The following is a 19,110-nucleotide window of genomic DNA, read 5'->3' on the forward strand; positions in this document are numbered from 1 at the left end:
CGGAAGGACACGCAGCGCTTCGAGAACCAGGACGAGCAGCTCCGCGCACGGCCTTGCGTTCCCCTTCCCCGGGCACCACGGCCTTCCGCGGGAGGGATGTCTCCAGGCAAGGAGCAGGTTGGATTCTGCCCTAGGGGCTTGAGTCTACTTTCACCGCTGCGGTAAATGCCTTTTCTACGAGGGCTCCCGGCTGTCGGCTGTCCCCTGTTGGGAATCAAAGGCCGTCAGCACTCAGTTTTCTGGGTGGGTTCTCAGGAGTCCACAGAGACCTGAAAAGGCGGGCGACCTTAGGGAGGTGGCCAGGCCCCGCGGCAAGGTTGCGCATTCACGCTGCTCAGCGCTCGTAAGGCTGCCTCTCTATTAGATTAGATAATATTATATCGTAATGGCTGTTAAGCAAATAAATACACGTAAGGAAACAACAGTCCTCGTAATTTTGCGACTGGTTTCAACCACCGCTCACCACCCAGAGTGATTAGATATATGGCCCGGGCGCCGTCCGGGGGCGGAGGCGAAAGGAGCCCCTTGACTCCGGAAAGCTAATGAAGCCCCAGGGCAAGTGACCATCCGAGAGGCAGGGCTGGGTCACCCCCTCCTTGGGCCTCAGGCTCCAGGTACCAAAGTGTGCGGGGTGGTGGGGGCGGCGGATGGACAGCCCCGCGCGGAGACGCGGGGGCAGCGGGCCGGGGGCTGCGGTACGGGCCGCCGCCAGTTTCCGCGCACGTGGCCCTGGCGGGCAGGCGGCCGGGCCGCGGGCGGGGCGGGGCGGGCCTGGAGCAGAGCCGCTGGCCGCCTTCCAGGTCGGCGCACTAATGCGGGCGCGGAGGCTCCGCGGCTCCAGTCTGACTGACGCCGGCTGGGGCCGCTGATCCGGTCCCCGCCGCCCGGGGCGCGCGCAGCCAGGTCGGGAGTGCGCTGCGCGCGGAGTGGGCTGCGGGGACCCTCCGCGGAGCAGGGACCGCAGGACCCAGTGCGGGGACGCGTGCCGCCGGGGCCAGGTAAGCGCTGCGCGGTGCGCACGGGGAGAGCGAGCGTCTGTGCGCGCGCGGGTAAGTTTGTCCGCCGGGAGGGTAGTCTTAGAGGCTGTTGGTGGGTGGCTCGGCTCTTTGTACTCCACCTCCATCTCCTCCTTGGCGGCGCCTGTTTGGGTGTGGGGGGCAAGGAGTCGGAGGGCGCAGCCCCCGGGAGGTGGTGCGCGCCCTCCCCGAGGCCACCGCCGAGCTGCGGGCACTGGGACCTGTCCGAGGAGGCGCGTCCCGCGGCGGGGCCCGGCGCGCGAGTGGGGATGTGCGGGCTCTCAGCTCTGCACCCCGGGCGGGCACCGTGCAGAGACCCAGCCTCGGGGCTGAGGAATCGTGCGCTGCAGCTGGAGTGGGGCGCGGGGCGAGGTGCGGGGGGCGCAATGCAGACGTGGGGGGCGGGGGAGAGCTGACCGCGACCAGCTGCCCACCCTCCGCACCCTCCCCCCCAACCCCGGGAGGTTTTGCTCGGCCCCACCTCCGCGGCGCGCAGTGAGGGGAAGGGCTGGGCGTTAGGAATGTTGTTCAAGTGTCTGGCCTGCGCTGGGGCCTCGTCGGCAGCTGGGATGTTTGTCTTTCCTGCGCCTGCCATTCGCGGCCAGCCCTGCGCGGTGGGGCGGGGGGAGCCGGGGAGACGCAGGAGACTCGGCGACGCCGGCTGGTGATCGGAAGGAGGGGCGCGGGGACAGCGGTCACACCGAGGGCTGATCGGCAGCAGGGACTGCGCCCGCCACCCCCGCCCCTCCCGGGCTGATGGAAACACCCTGTTGACATGTTTCGGGGCTGGAACTGGCACCCCTGCCTGAGAAAGAACCTGCAAATGGTGTAGATCTAGTTGTGGAATAAACTTGCCTGCAGATTCTTTACCCAGTAATTCAGTCAGATACGCACCCTCGGGACACTGCGGGTGGCTTGCTATTGATTCCTTGATTTCAGAGAGAGAGACAGAGAGTCATGGTTTGTGGCTCCACTGATTGATGCACCATCGGTTGAGTCTTGTATGTGCCCTGACTGGGGATCGAACCTGCAACCTTGGCATATGGGGATGATGTTTTAACCGACTGAGCCACCGAGCCGGGGCCTGCGGTTGCTTTTCATGAATCCGGCCTTCAAGGGCCATTTCAGGGCCCTGCCCCATCTCTGAGGTGAGCTTTGGGAAGTGAGGTTTAACTGTCAAGTCTGGAGGCATCAGAGAACGCCGCCTCCTTTGCCGTAACAAGCGTTTGGGGGTCTCCTGGGCGGGTGGGAGGTGAGGGCTGCCCACTCCCCTCCTGCCTCAGGGCTCCTGTCGGTGAGCAAATGCCCCTGGATGTTCACATTTTAAAGCCGACGATCCATATATAAAAAGGCAGTCACAGTAACACCCAGACGGACAGACACACTCTCCCAGCTCCAAACAGACGACTCGCTAAGTGAGTTCTCTGTGCTTGGAGGAAACCAGGAGCAAGATCTTGGGCCCCTTTCAAGTTCGTGGTCATCCAAGAAGGATACGGCAGATAAAGAAATGATGTCCTCATGTATAAATAAGGAACATGGTAAATATAATACAGAAGAAGCTTTGAATAAGAAAAATAACTTCTGGTGGCCATGATTCCCTTCACGGATAGCAAGACACCCATCTTCAGCAGATGCCTCTGGCCTCTGTCTGTCCTGATGCAGCCTCTACCGTTCCTACGCCTGACGGACTGGCTGCCTTTGTCGGGAACGTGCTCTGCCCAGCTTTTGATTTCCAGCGACGTTTGAGAGAATACCAACGTATTCCTGAGCTGAGCAAGCTCATTTTTTGTCGGCACACTGTTTACTAAAAATCAAAGACAGACTCAAAACTTAGGCTCCTGTTTGCCATCAGTATTTTGAAGTCAGCCTGAGCTATTTGACTTTTCCTAAAAGCTCTTCCTTTTCTGTCCCCAGTGGAGGAGTGACCAGCACTTATTCGCAGGTGTCAGCTTCTGCGTCGCGGCTTGGCCCACGGTGCAGAATGACAAAGGAGGGTTTTGGTTTTTAGTGAAACTGGGCCAAGGCGATCGATTCGTGACCAACAGCTGGTGAACATGTTTATGCTTTCTGATCATGCAAGCGTTTGGAGGAGGGAAAAACCTGTTAGGAAATGATTTTACACATCTTAACATATTTCTGTTTCACAAATGGTTTTAGTTCTGATGGACGAGGGGGCACATTCCTTTGCCGAAGTGGAGAGATCCTGTTTAATACGTGGTCGCTGGAGCCCTTAAGCAACAAACTCACTTAGATCTGGCCTTCGTGCTGCAGAAAGATACAGCAGCGATTTCCTCATGTTCTGCCTTCATGTGTCTGAAATAATATTGATCCACAAAATGTGTTCTGATTTCAGGGAAGGGAAAGGTTATGGAGAATAAAGAAGCTTTTTTTTTTTAATTTGTGAAACACACCGCATTAAATTATAAAGCTCCGTGGAGCTTAGTGCAGATTTTCTGTGTGCAACTCACGACGTCGGGAGAGGAACTCGGACCCTGCCGAGCCCAGAGGGAAGCCCCGAAGCCGGGCGCTCCTCTCCCGTCGCCATGCTAGGCTGCGGGCCTGACCCTTGCTTGGTTCCCGCGGAAGAATTATCCTAACTCAGAACAGAAGCAAACGGTAAACTTGAAAGCACACCAGCGATTTGTTTCTGCTAGCCCGGTCCTCGCGCTGTGAGCAGGGGGGGGGGGGGTAGCAGAAGAAACAAATCCACTGGGCGCAGCGGCCGCCCCCACCCCTGCAGAGCCTGGGGCGACCCCGTCTCCACCGCCCTGGGCCGTCTTTGTCCTGCAAAACTGCGCTTCCCCATCCCTCCAGCGTCCTTTGGACGGAGCTTCGCACACCACACACACGCATGCAGACGCACACACACATGTGCCTACATGCACACACACCATCTGCAAAACCTGCCCACACACCATTTTTAAAAAACCATTTAAATTGCTATTTCTGGCCACTTAACACTCTGCAGGTACTCAGGCACCCGCTGGCGGCCTCTGTCAGGTCGCCTCCCCGGGACAGATCGGGGAGGCACGGGGAGGGGGGCTTTGTTTGTGACCAGCCTCTGGCCCAGACCCGCCGTGTCCCCCGCAGAGCAGTGGGCTTCCGCTCAGACTGATCGCCCAGGGCTTCCTGCAGCGGCCCGGACGTCATGGCTGAAACTGAGGTTCACCCTCATCTGTGCGCGGGCCACCCTGGGTGTGCCTGAGGCCCCTGCCCGGAGCTTGGCCGTCCGGGAAAGCAAACAAGCCCAGGAGTGAGGTGTGCTCCCCACAAGTCCTCAGGAGCTGCGGCCTGGGGGCCACAGGGAAGGCGGCTTCCAGCTCGTCCTTGGGGATGGGGCGGGGGCGGGGGGCGGGCGTGAAGGGCACCGGGGGAGGGCGCTGGTGAGGCTGAGAACGCAGGTGGGGCGGCCAGGCGGTGAGGCGCCTGGTTGAAATTGTTGTTAAAGGCCGCAAAGCGCTCTCCCCAGGAGGTGTGCCGGTTTTCTTTTCCGTGCAAAATATATAAATACCTGCTTATTGTGGAAATGCGGAGAGAAACATTTTATTTTTTTAATGCTCAATGAGGATATGTGTATTGATTTTATAGAGCGGGAGGGAGAGAGAGAGAGAGAAGGATGGATTGTTGCCTCCCATATGTGCCCTGACTGGGGATCGAACCCGCAGCCTAGGCACCTGCCCTGACCTGGGATGGAACCCGTGACCTTTCGGTCTACAGGACGGCGCTCCAACCCACCGTGCAACCCAGCCAGGCGAGAAAAACATGCTGAAGCGCAAATGAGGCCCTTTTGGTCCCAACCCTGGACGTTGTTCTTGTCCTGCCTGGCCGCAGCTCAGAGTGTGAGGGGGTCACCCAGGACAGGACAGGGTCAGCTCCGGACTTGGAATGATGTCACAAAAGGGGCCCTGGCGGGAGGGTGCTGGGGGTGAGTGGGACTAACTTCCTCTGACTGGGCTAGTAGTGCGGTTACCAAGGGACAAGTGAGCAGGAGAAAATGTCCCCCATGTGTTACCTGTGGGCCTGTGGAGGGGCCGTGAGAAGACGCAGCGGACAGAGGCCTGACGACCCAGGGGACAGAGACCCAGGACGCAGGGGACCGTTCAGGCAAGTTAGGACTCGCATTCCCCAAATGGCCAGTGGTTCTGGACATGTTTTCACGTGCCCGTTGGCCATCTGCACGTCTTCTTTGGAGAAACGTCTTTGCAAGCCTTTTGCCCGTTTTTTAGTCAGGGTGTTGGTGTTTGCTGCCGAGTTTTAGGAGGTCTGTGTGTTCGGGGTGCCAGTCCCTTATCAGACGTGGATCTGCAAACACTTTCTCCCATGGCGTGGGTCGCCTTTGTACTCTGGTTCTTTGGTGCACCGATTTTTTAAAATGTCATGAAATCCAATTTGTGTTTTTTTTCTTTTGTTGCCTGAGTCTTTGGCGTCATGTCTGAGAAATCACGGCTGAATTCAGTGGCCGGAAGCTTTTGAACTGCGTCTTCTTCTGAGCGTTTCATAGCTTTAGGTCTTGCCTTTACGTCTTGGATGCATTCGGGGGGAGTTTTGGGGATGGTGTTAGGGGAGGGTCCAGCGCAATTGCTCGTGGAATCCAGTTTTCCCAGCACCGTGTGTGGAAAAGGTTGTACCTTCCTCATTCATCACAGTGCTGGGAGCCCTGGCCACAGCCGTCAGACAAGAAGCAGAAATGAAAGGCGTCCAGACTGGAAAGGAGACTGGACTTTGGGTGGTGAACACATTTTGGAGAGAGAGGAAGGGAGGGAGAGAGAGAAGGAGAGAAACATCGATCGACCGTCCGCCTCTCTCACGCCCCCCTCCCCCCAGGACCCAACCCACAACCCTGACCTGGGGATCGAACCCACGACCCCTTGGCGTACCAGAGACGCCCCGCCCAAGCGAGCCACACCAGCCGGGGAAAACCCTAACTCCCCTTGGCTACAGTCGATCCTTGAGTGACGCAACCCCGGTTAAAAGCACGTGGGTCCACGTACGTGTGGGCCTTCCCACAAACACCAGCGCTGTTTCCTCCGGGCGGGGAGAGCGCACAGCCGCGCCGACTGTAAGCCCTGGTCTCTATAAAGGGGGTTTGCTCTCTCGTGGCTTTTGGTATTTGTTTGGGGGGCGGTGTTCTGAACCCATCCCTGGTGGATACTGACGGTAATTAAGTAACTGCTATACGCAGATTTTGAGGGGCTGGGGGTTGGCCTCCCGTGACCCCACATTGTTCAAAGGTCAGCTGTCACTGGGACTTCTTCGTGGCCGGGGGGCGGGGGGCCCTGCAAGTTGCTCATCGCGCGGAGCCTCAGACACACAGCGGGGGGTCGCATGGCTCAGGGGTGGTGCTGGCCAGGCTTTCCCCTGGTCGCTCCCACTAAGAAGTCAGTTTTGCCCCGTGACCCTCCACACACACACCCCCAGGACACGGACTCCGGAATGGAAACCCTCTGACATTCCGCCTCTCTCTGTGTGAACCGCTCTGTAATGTCATTGACTTTGTTAGTTTTACAGAAGCTGTTTTACTCCGACACATGGATTTGCGCCGTTAAAAACCAACCATAAACCCTGGTTTAGAGACCTGCTATTTGTTTCACGGAACCAAAGTATTTTTTAAGAGGTGTATTTAGTTTAATTCTGCTGAACACTTTCATAAAAAGCTTTCTTCAAGCCCTGGCCGGGTGGCTCGCTTGATGGGAGCGTTGTCCTGCACCCCAAAAGGGTGAGGGTTCAAATCCCAGCCACAGCACAGACCTAGGCTGTAGGTTGGACCCCCCATTGTGGGGGGCACGGTGGGGGGGGGCAACCAATCGCGGCTTTTCCCTCACATCGGTGTTTCTCCCCCTCTCTCTCTTTTCCTTCCTTTCTCTCTATAAATAGATCCTCGGGTGATGATTTAAAATAGAAAAAAAAGGTTTCTTCTACCAGGGGCCTAAGCTAAAGATTTACGCCAGAATTCGCGAGAACACATCCCGTGTCAAACTAAGCAGAAGGCAGGGCGCGGGAGGAAGCCAGGTGTCCGGCCGCGCTCCCTCTCCCGACCCTGGGCCGCCCGCCCCGCTGCGTGGGCAGAGCCGGAGCGCGGGGACTGCCTCAGCCTTTTCGGTTCAGGGCCGTGAAGCCGCAGAGCCGGCCTCTCCAATAAAACGCGGCGGAGGTCAAACTGCCGAGTGGGAAGGAGGAGGGCCCCGCGCCCACTCTCCTCTCCCCCGGGGTTTCCCTCCGCGCGGCGGCTCCGTGACGTCCACGGGCACAGCAGGGCGACGGGGGAGCTGCTTTCTGTGGAGCTTTCAGTCTTCATTTATTGATTTGAGAGAGAGGGGTATTGACGGGCCGTTCCACTTACCCCTGCGTCATTGGCTGGTTCTTGTGTGTGCCCTGACCGGGGATCGAACCCGCAGCCTTGGCGTCTCGGGACGATGCTCTAACCCGCGGAGCTGCCCAGACTCAGGAAAGCGCCGTCTTGCCTGCAGGGACGTGAAAGGGAAAATTGTATTTAATGCGTATTAAACACGCAGTTTTTGGCGATTAAGACCTAGATGGACTGCAAACGACTGGAATGGGTCAGCGGGCTCCAAACCACGGTCAGCGGCCGCTTCAGACGTGAGCGAGGCAGCCGGTTTCTGACGTCCGGAAGGAGGCGAGGGCTTGGCCTGGCCGCTGGGCCACACAAGGGGCCGTGCAGAGCCCCCTCAGGACACGTGCAGGGAAGGGGGTCTCCTCTGGGTGAGCGGGCAAAGCCGTCAGCTATGGCGGGCAGGAGAAGCAGTGGTCCGCGGCTCGGATTCAGCTAACTGAAGCCTTGTCTTGTTTTTCAGAGTTAGCCGGTCCATTCCGGGGCTTAGGAGAAAGGCCACACGCTGCCCCACCCGAGCGGGTCAGCGCTGCTCCCCGGAGAGCTGGGACTGGGACACCCCCGGAGAGTGTGTACCTGGGACGTCCCCAGAGTGCGTCCCTATGACTTCCCCGGGGAGGCGCTTGCTGCTTCCTTCCCTGAGGCCCCGCAGGCCATGAGGGGCGCTGTGCCCAGTCCCCGAGTGCCTGGGACCCCCGCCGCCCACCCCCGATGCATCCCAGCACCCCCATCAGCTCCCTCTTCTCCTTCACCAGCCCGGCCGTGAAGAGGCTGCTGGGCTGGAAGCAGGGAGATGAGGAGGAGAAGTGGGCAGAGAAGGCGGTGGACTCGCTGGTGAAGAAGCTGAGGAAGAGGAAGGGCGCCATGGACGAGCTGGAGCGGGCGCTCAGCTGCCCGGGGCAGCCCAGCAAGTGTGTGACCATCCCGCGGTCCCTGGACGGCCGGCTGCAGGTGTCCCACCGCAAGGGCCTGCCGCACGTCATCTACTGCCGCGTGTGGCGCTGGCCGGACCTGCAGTCCCACCACGAGCTGAAGGCGCTGGACTGCTGCGAGTTCCCCTTCGGCTCCAAGCAGAAGGAGGTGTGCGTCAACCCCTACCACTACCGCCGCGTGGAGACGCCCGGTGAGCCTCCTGCCCCCTCGCCGCACGGCGGATGGGTGGCTCCATGGTGGGCGGGAAAGGCCAGGACCTGCCCGGCCACCAAACAGGAGGGGGCAGGGAGGGGACCCGATGGTGGGTGGGTGATCTCAGGGAAGGGCGGAGTCCATTAAGAGACGGTCCCATCCAGGTGGACAGGCCGTGGTGGGACAGGCTCCACAGAAGGGGATCAGTGCCCTTATTAACGTGAGAGGCCACGCGGGGGGCGCAGTGAGGGCGCGGTGGGAGGACAGGGGTCTGCGGCCTGGAGCAGGACCCTCGCAGCTGCCTGCTGATCTCGGCGACAGGGATGAAGAAGGGTCTCCGCTTCCAGGGCTGAAGTCCCGGTGGTTCTCCGCTGAACCTTCTGTTCATCGTCAGTTTCTGCTTAAGAGCCAGGCTTTCAGGAGAGAGGCCTGCGGTTGAGCTTGACCCCCAAGCTCACTTTCTGGGAAGAGCTGAGACAGCCGTGGGCAATTCCACGACGCGCGCCGGCCTGCAAGGGTGGAGCGGGACTCCCCCAAGGAACCCCGGAGCCCTGGCGTCGGAAAACGGACGGAGCAGCGCGCGGCGCTCTGCCCTGTGCCCTCGTCCCGCTGTGACCCGGTCCCTTTCTCCCGCCAGTGCTGCCGCCGGTGCTGGTGCCCAGACAGAGCGAGTACAACCCGCAGCTCAGCCTGCTGGCCCGGTTCCGTGGCGCCTCCCTGCACAACGAGCCCTTCCTGCCGCACAACGCCACCTGCCCGGACCCCTTCCAGCTGCCGGCCTGCTCCACGCCGGCCTTCCCGCAGTCCCAGGGCGCGGCCAGCTTCCCGCAGTCCCCGGGAAGCCCCTCGGAGCCCGACAGCCCCTACCCGCTCACAGGTCAGTGAAGCCAAGCGCGCAGCGTGACCGTCATCATCACCGTCCTGGGGCTCAGGGCCACGTCCCCACGGTGGGCCCCGGGGGCCGCGGCCGGCCAGCCTCTGAGCTGATCAGGACTGTCTCCGTGTGGGATCGACTCTGGTCTGGGTTCTCATCCTCTGCAAGGTCTCAAGCCAAACAGATCTGAACAGCATCCCCGGGAGTTCCAGGGTTTTTTTCTTAAAGGACAGTCGCCCTTTGATTGTAAAAGACCCCTCCAGGCTGAGCAGGGAGACTGGGTCTGGGGCCACCACAGGGGGGACCTGCTGGGCAGGGGTGTGGGTGGAGGGCGGCCCGGCTCCCGTGCTCTCCGTGGTCAGCAGAGGTCTGGTGAGTTGAAAAAGCCTGTGGACGGGAGGGGGCGACCCAGGCCCCCGGTGTCCAGGGCGTGTGCCGTCACGGCAGTGACGTGCGTGTGGGTCAGGTGACGGAGAAGGATCGTAGGTGCCTCCCGCGGGAGAGGAGCCACGGCCCGGGCGGACAGGTGCCCACGGGCAGCCGTGCACGCGTTGCCCACGCCGGCTCCCCGCGGGCTCTGCTTCATGGGCTTGTGTATGTGACAGGACCTCGTGGGTGCACCCCACGGGCAGGCATCGCCTCGGCGTGCCGGGGGGAGTGAAAGGGTTCATAGAAACGGCCCCCGTCCTCACAGAAGCCCTGGGTGGCGTTCACTTACCGGTTCCTTCATTTCTGTGACTGAGCGCTGGTCCGTCACACGATGTACCCCACTGTGAACACCCTTCGGCGGGGGGCTGTGGGGGCCTTGCCGCGCTGGCACCGGGTGCTGACGGGCTCCCCGGGCCGGGTCCTTCCAGACTTCCGGCCCATCTGCTACGAGGAGCCCCAGCACTGGTGCTCCGTCGCCTACTACGAGCTGAACAGCCGCGTCGGGGAGACGTTCCAGGCCACCTCGCGGAGCGTGCGCATCGACGGCTTCACGGACCCGGCCACCAACAGGAGCCGGTTCTGCCTGGGCCTGCTCTCCAACGTGAACCGGAACTCCACCGTCGAGAACACCAGGAGGCACATCGGAAAAGGTAAGGGAGATGCGGGATGATTCCTTTTTCCGCTCTTCCGAGCTGAACTGTGGGGACAGAGACAAGCCGAGAGCTGGCCAGGGCCGGAGTGCCGTCCTCTGCGGGGCTGGGCTTCGGGTGCGTCTCAGGAGGCCGGACAGACCGTAGACAGGAGTGCGGGACGGAGCTACTGAATGAAGGCCTGTGAACTGTTTCTGAGTTACCCAAAGGTGCTCAGTAAGAGGACTTCGGAAGAAGACTTCTGGCTGGCTGGTTCCCTACAGGAGGCAAAGTCACCTCTGGAGACTTGGAAGCTCGGGAGGTAAACGTCCCGACTCCCTGATGTGTGGGAGTGATTGGGGCTTCCCTGCACCCAGACAGCGTTATTGGGGTGGCCAAAAAGTCTGCTCCATTTTTTCCACAAGACGGCTCTAGCAGCACTTAGCTGCCTTTAACGTCATTTGAAACAGCCTTGATAGATTGGACTGAGACAGCTGTCCTATCAGCGTGCGTTAACAAAAAAAACTAATCAAAATTGGTGAATTTTTGTGCAGCCATTTTAATATTGAAGAGGGAAAATGTACGCAACATTTTCGGCTCATTGGGCTTTATTATTTCAAGAAAGGTAAACATACAACTGAAACGCAAAACCGCTCTGTGCGTGGAGAAGGGGCTGCGACAGGTCGAACGTGTCAGAGGCAATCTGCAGAGTCTCCTGTGCTGTTGACGTTTGGCCAAACCGTTCTGTGCCGTGGGCTGCCTTGTGCACTGGAAGGTGTTTAGCAGCCCCTGGCCTCTGCCCAGTACAGCCCGTAGCGGGAGACAGCCACGGGTTCACAATCTCCAAATCAAAGGAGCGGTTGGTGGACATGAAAAACGTGTCTTTCATTTCATGGAGAAACCATATGACTTTTTGGCCAGCCCTGGACGACAGCCCGTGGGCCCAGGCCTCCCTGGGACCCGGCCGATGAAGCCCGCTCCTGGGCAGGACCATGGTAGCGAATCCCAGCTGAGTGCCGGGCTTGGCTGAGGGTCTTTCAGTGGTTTTACTTTATTCGGGAATAGCTGGGGGAGGATGAGTGGCCCCTGGCTGTCCACTCCCCTGTCAGACCGCTCTGGGATCACAGGCGCCAGGGACATCCGAGCATTTGACCTCTGCCTCCCCTCCTGGAGCCCTTCGGGGAGGGGGCCCCATGAGCCTGTTCCTTCAGAGGCCCAGGGAGACGTCCCCTCCCTGGGCGACGGTGCTGACCTTCCTCCCAGCACACCTCCTGAGGGCCTCCTCTGGCAGAGAACCTGCGCGCAGTCGGTCAGACACCGGTTGACGTCATTCAGCGATGTTGACCTTGGATGGCAACAGTTAGTCTATTTATAGCCTGCGTCTTCCCACAGTGGCTTTGAGAGTGGCTTTCAGGAGACCGCTGCAGCGGAATGATCAATGAGGAACAGAAAACCAGGAAGACACATGCAAGCAGGCGGCCCATAGGGTCAGCCCTGCTTCAAATGTCACCACCGGCAGGGAGGTCAGAGGTGGGGCCCACCACCTGGGACGTCATTTTTATTGCAGAGCAGGACACGTAGCTGTTCCTCAAAGGAAAGAACGCTTCTACGTTGCGTGAATGTTGAAACAAACTCTCAGGTGTGGCTGTGCTTCCAAATGCCTTTAAAAGAATCTCCGAGTGAAAGCGAAGCCAGAGCGTGAGCGTGTCCTGTGTGCAGCCGTTTGCTGAGCGCGCTGCGGGGGCGCTGCGTGTCCGACGTCTCCCGAGCCGGAGCTGAAATACCGAAGCGGCTCTGAATCCCGCCGGGGGCCGTTCTGCAGCAGCCGTTCGAGGTGCTGCCACGGGGGCCTTGGCCCTCATTGCTTCCTGGTCCCCGCGGCCACCGAGAGTCTCCTACGCGTGGTGGAAAGCCACCGTTCGGCCTATCATTTCACAGCAAATGAAGTCACGTGCCTACTGGACCCTGTCTGGATGCCGCTGTCTCTAGCCAGCCACCAGGCTTGAGGGTCCTGGCAGGACTCAGAGCCACCCGGGCTCCCGTAGGCTCGTCCCTTGCCGCAGGCTCTGCTCCCTCATCTGCTCAGGTGCTGACCTACCGCCCACCCGCCAGGTGGCCTCTGAAGGTGGCCACGCGGCCACTGGGCTGTGGTTTCCGGGAAGACCCCAGCAGGGTTGAAAATCATCCCCTAAATGAAGGCCACGCCAGACAGCAAGTCTTATCTCTTCTACGTAATAGCTTTGGGGGGATTTATGTTTGAACCTCGTCGTCTGATTCAAACACCTCTGACCACAGCAGCCCCCTCTCCCTTTCGCTGCCTGTCCCCACTCTTTTGAAACACCGCCAGCCCCCACGGCAGGCCTGTCCCCCAGGACTTCCCAGGCTGCCCAAGGAGCTCAGTCCAGCCCTGTCCCAGCCACTTAGGACCTTCCTTCTGCCTGCCCCCAGGGCCCGGGCCGTGGGCAGCAGAGCCTGGCCATCCAGGGAGGAGGAACGTGGACGTGAGAAAGGAAGGGGAGGGAGGCTGAGAGACGGGAGGGGAGCCCAGGGGGTCAGAGCAGGCAGGGCCGGGACCCCAGCCCGAATATCAAGGGCTGCTCTTTGTCTGGGTCAGTTTCTTCAGTGACGCGGTTGGAAGCCGTAATCCTGGAAACTGTTCTTCCCTAAAATTGCGTTAAGGGGGAGAACGTGGGAAAGGCGACCACAAACACGGGGGGAGGGGGTCACAGGCCGAAAACCTGACGAGGGGACGGAGGAGCGAAGCCACGCGCGCTTGGGCCGGAGATAAACTATTTCCAACGCCCGTGCTTCAGGCTGAGGCGACCCAGAGCCACCCCTGCGCCTGCATCCCTCTCATTCTGCGACCGCCTGGTATTTACCACCGTGTGGGCCCCGGGCCGAGGACTGTCCTTCTGTTAAAAGGTTGGAGAAAGATCGTTCCGGTCGTTGATACCCACTCACCTTCTGCGTTTTCTCTGAGCGCCGCCGTCAGATTCCAAGCCCACACATGAGAAGGGAAATACTTTTAACTCGGAATAAAGCGAGGGTGAGCCGCAGAGCTTCCTGGATGCTCCTTTGCCTTTTAAGTCCGAGGGTGTGAGATAAAGTGGCGTCAGCTGCGAGTCGATCGTCTCTCTGGGAAGTGTGGCAGGAACGTCACTGCCCTAAACAGAAACACAGGCGTCCTTTACGGTCCCGGCTAGAAGGTGGTAAGCTTTAACACGAATTGGGGCTCTTTGGGGTATTGATGAAGAGAAATGGATTTCTAAGTGTTGATCAAGTAAAGCTGAGACTTAATTGCTTCCCTGGAAGCAGGTTTAGTGCGTCCACGTAAGTAGCATTTTCCCTGATATCACCTGTGGGCAGCTTTAATTTTTGTGTTTACGTACGGACCCGAAGGACTGTCTCATGTTTTCGGCATCAGGCAGGCAGTTCGCATCCAATGTCACCAGCTACCGGTTCGCGGGAAGGGAGGGTGATCTGGCCCCGATCGGAAACGCGGGTGCCGTCCACCTTCCCGTGGGTGCGCAGGAATCCCACAGACCCCCTGGGGCTGAGGACGCGAAAGCCCACCTCCGGGCAGGGGGGCGCCCCGCCGGTCCGCAGTGGCCGGGCGGGCGCCTGAGGCCTGTCCGCCCGCAGGTGTGCACCTGTACTACGTGGGCGGGGAGGTCTACGCCGAGTGCGTGAGCGAGAGCAGCGTCTTCGTCCAGAGCCGCAACTGCAACCACCACCACGGCTTCCACCCGGCCACCGTGTGCAAGGTCCCCAGCGGCCGCAGCCTCCGGGTCTTCAACAACCAGCTCTTCGCCCAGCTGCTTGCCCAGTCGGTCCCGCACGGGTTCGAGGTCGTCTACGAGCTGACGAAGATGTGCACCATCCGCATGAGCTTCGTGAAGGTACACGGGCGCCGGTGCCCGCCGTGGGAGACGGGGGGGGGGGGGGCGGGGGAGCGGGAAGGCCCTCGGGGCCGCGGGGGCGCTCACGCGGCCGGCTCACGGGGCCACGGGGTCTGTAGCTGCTTTTCGGGGGCTCCTCTGTGAGCATGATCTCCCTGATTTGGCACGAGAAGGACATTCTTACGCGGGATGTTTTTGGAGGGAAAACAACTTCGGGTACAGGAGTGATCTGATTTTTTTCACGCAGAAGATAAAGTGACAATAATACTTCTGTTTTAAAAATTCTCCCCAAAGGATGTGAATATTGATTTTACATAGGAAGGGAGAGAGAGAGAAAGAGAGAGGGAGAGAGAGGGAGGAAACTCTGGTGTGAGAGAGACATCTATCAGTTGCCTCCCGTCCACGTCTAGACCGGAGGTCAAACCTGCGACCTAGGTCTGTGCCCTGACTGGGCATCGAACCCACAACCTTTCGGTGTATATGGGACGACGCTCCAACCAACTGAGCCACCCAGCCAGGGTGACAGTAATACTTTCATCGGCCTCTATAGGACTTGGGGCTACAGTGATTTCTCTGTCCTTCAAATCGCCAAGCAGGGTGGTCACTTCATAAATGTCGATGGCTTGGCCTGATGGAAATTAGGGACTCTTCTAGCTCTCGGAAACCATGCGGGCAAACACAGGAGGTGACAGTGACAAATAAGCTCCCAAACGGAACGAGACACTGTGACCCAAGAGCTTTCAGAAGGCAGGACTGGGATGGAGACACTGTGGAGGGCGTGATGGACCCCGAGAGGCGCGATGCTCCGCCTGTGAGCATTTATTGAGCTTCTCACGTGAGGCCCCATGGCCGTGGATGTGGAGGTGGGAGAACTGAGGTGTTTCGGCCGGGGTGCACGTCACCGCTGAAGGCCCCGGTTTCAGCGTCAGCTCTGTCGGCTCCTGCAAAGTGATTGCAAATAATTCTATGATTTCAAAGTCTCAGTCTGTTTATCAACTGGCCTGGGTGTGTGTGTTAGCAAAGTGGGGTTCGGCCCCCAACCGCCAAACACAGGCATGACACAAGGTGGAGGGGAAGGAAAAAGGTCTTTATTAAAAGGTTGCCAAACTAGGGGTGGGGGGGCTGGGGACTCCAAGCCAATCTCTTCCACAAAACACAGAAGGAAGCCAGCCACCCCCAGGGCCAGAGGCGGAGTCCAGGCACCCCGCTCCATTCTTATCTGTCCTTCCGGGCCAGGGCTGTTACCTGAACGGGGCTCCATCAGGAACCTAAGCAAGCACTGCCCGCGGCAGGGAGACTGAGCTGATCATCCATCTGAGCAACAGAAAGGTCTTTTTGGATTTGACAGGAACTGTTTTGTTGGCCGCGGGGTGGCGTGCTGATCAGCACGGGTTTGAGACGAGGGGAGGAAGGGAGGCGGCCAGTGCTGGGGACTCCTGGAGGGTTTTTGCTAAAAAGGGGGATCAAAGACACAGGACAGGAGTCCACGTGGGGGGCAAGGGAAGTATTCTGCAGGCGGGAGGCACCTCGGACGTCTGCCCATTGGTGGAGATGGTCCGCTAGAAAGAACAAGGTGGCAGCTGCGAGTGCGGAGAGGTTCTGCAGTGCTGTCCCCAGGGAGGTGAGTTTGTCCTGGGCACCAGCGACTGGGTTGGCTCGTTCGGAAACACAGATAATCTATAGCGAGAGGTAGAAAGGCCAGGTCCGTGGGGGCAGATGCTGGGGAGTTTCTGTCCTGATTGCTTCATTTCTCATCAAAACAGGAAAGAAGAAAACCTGCTGTAAGCAGGCGGGGGAGTGCCGCTGGGCACCGGGGGCGTGGGGGGGGGCGGGGGGCGGGGAGGGGCTGGGGGGCGTGCTCCGGTGTCCAGGTGGCATCCAAGGCCCCTCGGAAGTTTCTGGTCACAGATGTAGTGTCCTTGGAGGCCTGGTGTCTGAAACCCGACGTAACCAACTCGCAGAGAATCAGCTTTCCCAGCAGCAGCCCTCCTGTGCTTCACTGTAGCTCTCTTCCTCTTAAAACTGACTTCTCACCGATGTGCCACCGACAGAGAAAACACACACACTTATTGGTCTACTCCTTACGTGTTTGCTGCCTTCCTGCGACTGGGAATAGGTAGGAAAGTGCCAAAGCGGAGCAGACAGGGCAGAAGCGCGCTTTGCGCACCGACCCTGAATAACCCGGACCACCTGGGAGCTCTGTCTTGCCTGCTCTCAACCCACCGCCGGCCTCTAGTTACCGTGTGTGCGAAGCACTGTCTTCAGCCTTCAGGGGTACATGGCATCTGGTCTCTTCCCTTGTGGAAGGGGCGGTGCTTGGCCCGTGTTTCCCACGGGGCCGGAGCCCAGGCCGTCCGGGTCCGTGGTTCGGACTCACTGCAGGTGTCTGGCCGATGCAGAAGGCACCCTGCACTTCCAGGGTGCTGCTCTGGGGCGTGGGCCGGGGCCCCTGGGGGGGACCGTCCCGTCTGACGCACGCACGCCCTCTCGCCCTCCAGGGTTGGGGCGCGGAGTACCACCGCCAGGACGTCACGAGCACCCCGTGCTGGATCGAGGTCCACCTGCACGGGCCGCTGCAGTGGCTGGACAAGGTGCTGACCCAGATGGGCTCCCCGCACAACCCCATCTCGTCCGTGTCCTAACGGCTGCCCGCGGGGCTGCCGCCGGCCGGGACCTGTGACCGACGGCGCCGGAGCGCAGGTGTAAATACGCACGCACGCTGTACACGGGTCACGCTTCGATCGCTGTGCTTCAGGTCCACTGGCTACCCCCACGCAGGCACCACGCGGCTGGAAAAGCGGTCCCCGGGCCTGGGCCGCGAGGCCGCGGCTCTTCTGCGGGAAGAGGGCAGCAGCAGGGGCCGCGCGGCCCAGCGGACGGGGACGGTGCTCGCAGCCTAAAACGCGGCGTCAGCAGCCCGGTCGTTACAAGGCACCGTGTGCGACCCCCCCAGAAAGACAGAGAGACTGTTGGCAGAGCAGAGGCAGGTCCTAGCTGCCGTCGCAGGCAAAGCAGCCCCACACGTGTAATTTAACGGGGCTCGCTGGCAGCGCTGTTCGCAAGAAGAAAGCGCGACCACCGTCAGCTGTCAGATCCCCACGGCAGCGCTGCGTCGGGAGGTGACGCTGAGGGCAGGACAGTCGTGCTGTTGGCAACGGTTCACTGTAAACAGTTCCAGCTCTGACTGGAAGGGAAGGAGACTGTGAAGCTGGAGGGATGTGAGAAAAAAAGCCGATAATAATAATAATGAGTCTAATCCGGCAACAGCAGGATGCGAAGGGCCGGAAGGAGCCCGGAGCCCGCACTGCTGCAGGGTGAGGCCGGATGCGGTCCCAGCAGCACCCAGGAGGCCTCTGCGCAGGGCGCCCGGACGTGGGTGTAGGTCCCACGCGAGCACGGTGCCGGGGAAAAAGGAGGGTGGACACATCTGCTTACGCCTCCCACAGCCCCACGACCGGCCTCCAGGGGTGGGCCCTCCCTTTGCCATGGTTTTCCTCACCTGTGGGCAAACAGTCACTGTTTTCAGGTCACGAAAACGATGGTGAAGACTTTGGAGACAATCAAGGCACGTTGCTGGGACCAAGTTTATGAATTATTTAACTTAGTGTCTGTGGGAGGAACTGTCTGCTGCTACGGTCTGGTAGGCGCTCATAAAGCTGAGGTCTCACACCGGAAATAGCTTCCCAAGTGATACTACTTTGGTGATCTCTAATTTCTGGGGAACGGTGGTACTGAATAATAGGACAAATAAAAAAACGCACATTTAAAAATGTGTTATTTGCCCTTGGATCATAAGGAGGAAATTCCCCCAAATTTCTAGGCACTCTCCGATAGGCACATGTATTGTAAGTCCCGCCCACTGAACACTGCGTTGCTTAGAAAGCGATTTCACGCCCTCTTGCAAATGTACAATATCAGAAGGTGACTATGCCTGTAACGGCGGGCACTTGGGTAATTCCAGAGGTTTCTTCACGGACACGTTCTCAGCTCCAGCACTGGGGCCCACAGCAGTTGCTTCTCACGACCTTGTATTCCAGGTAGAAATGATTGTGTGAAAAATAATATACGTGTGAGCTGCTCCCGTCACGTGCTGTAGTGACCAGTGTTACCCGACGGAAGCTTTCGTGTATGCGGTAGGGAATCAGCATCACGTTTCACAGGAAGACTGGGCCGCCCAGTTAGCGTTTAGGGAAAAGCCCTGCAGTTCAGGGGTTCATCCACGACGGGTGACGCACACGTGTGCGCCAGGGGCCGCGTTAGGTGCTGTGGAACCAAATGTACACAAGGGACCGTCCTGGCCCTCCGGGGCTCAGAGTCCGACAGTAAATGTGTTCGTGTGGACACCTCCACGTTTCAGAGTCTGCAAAGGAAAACGCAGCACACCATCTTTCTTTAGCTTCAAAAATGGAATTGGTTTCTTAATTAGCACTGGTCCGAAACGTCCTCTCCGCCTCTTCTGAGCCAGCGGGCCATGGATGGAGGCTTCCTCGGGTCAAGGCTGCTTTTCTGTGTCTCAAAGTGGTTGCTCTGCTCCCTTTGCTTCCGTTGCCCAGTCACCCCCCACCTCCCCTGTCCCTTGGGAAGGGTATGGTGGGTCTTTCTCGTGCGAGGACCGTCGGGTGAACGGGCCGCAGGTGCCTGTGGGGTCCGACCCGGAGAGCAAGCCTTGCCTTCTCGATCAGCATTCCCCTCCGGTCCTCTCGCCCCTTACAGAATCCGCCATAGGTGGCGCACAGGTGACGTTTTAGAAACTCCGCTTTCCACACAGCCTTGGGAAACCAGGACACAG

The 19,110-nt window shown here is 59.5% G+C and overlaps 1 protein-coding gene and 1 long non-coding RNA gene across 3 annotated transcripts; one reads left to right on the plus strand and one right to left on the minus strand.

The window, feature by feature from the left end:
- Positions 1 to 4,914: 4,914 nt before the first annotated feature.
- On the minus strand, positions 4,915 to 13,601 carry LOC149995797 (uncharacterized). Its single transcript, XR_016507397.1, has 3 exons — positions 13,384 to 13,601; positions 7,357 to 7,477; positions 4,915 to 5,736 (listed from the first exon to the last, which is right to left on the minus strand). It is a non-coding gene; the product is annotated as an uncharacterized LOC149995797 (long non-coding RNA).
- Positions 7,909 to 17,302, plus strand: SMAD9 (SMAD family member 9). 2 transcript variants are annotated; one of them, XM_090258057.1, is made up of 5 exons: positions 7,909 to 8,488; positions 9,128 to 9,367; positions 10,222 to 10,443; positions 14,065 to 14,321; positions 16,820 to 17,302. In XM_090258057.1, the coding sequence occupies exons 1-5, from the start codon at positions 8,077 to 8,079 to the stop codon at positions 16,961 to 16,963; spliced, it is 1,275 nt and encodes a 424-aa protein (XP_090114183.1). In that variant the 5' UTR covers positions 7,909 to 8,076; the 3' UTR covers positions 16,964 to 17,302. The 2 variants fall into 2 exon arrangements, with proteins under 2 accessions (XP_090114183.1, XP_090114182.1); XM_090258056.1 differs by lacking the exon at positions 10,222 to 10,443.
- The last annotated feature ends 1,808 nt before the right edge of the window (positions 17,303 to 19,110 follow it).

This window comes from Furipterus horrens, unplaced genomic scaffold (assembly GCF_987537825.1).
Source record: "Furipterus horrens unplaced genomic scaffold, mFurHor1.1.pri manual_scaffold_12, whole genome shotgun sequence".
Lineage (NCBI taxonomy): Eukaryota > Metazoa > Chordata > Mammalia > Chiroptera > Furipteridae > Furipterus > Furipterus horrens.

Bases quoted from the DNA above. Each gene is read 5' to 3' on its own strand.
- SMAD9 (XM_090258057.1), top strand. From the start codon at position 8,077: ATGCATCCCAGCACCCCCATCAGCTCCCTCTTCTCCTTCACCAGCCCG. The intron at 9,368-10,221 runs GTCAGTGAAGCC...GGGTCCTTCCAG, and splicing joins CAGCCCCTACCCGCTCACAG to ACTTCCGGCCCATCTGCTAC. The intron at 14,322-16,819 runs GTACACGGGCGC...CTCGCCCTCCAG, and splicing joins TCCGCATGAGCTTCGTGAAG to GGTTGGGGCGCGGAGTACCA.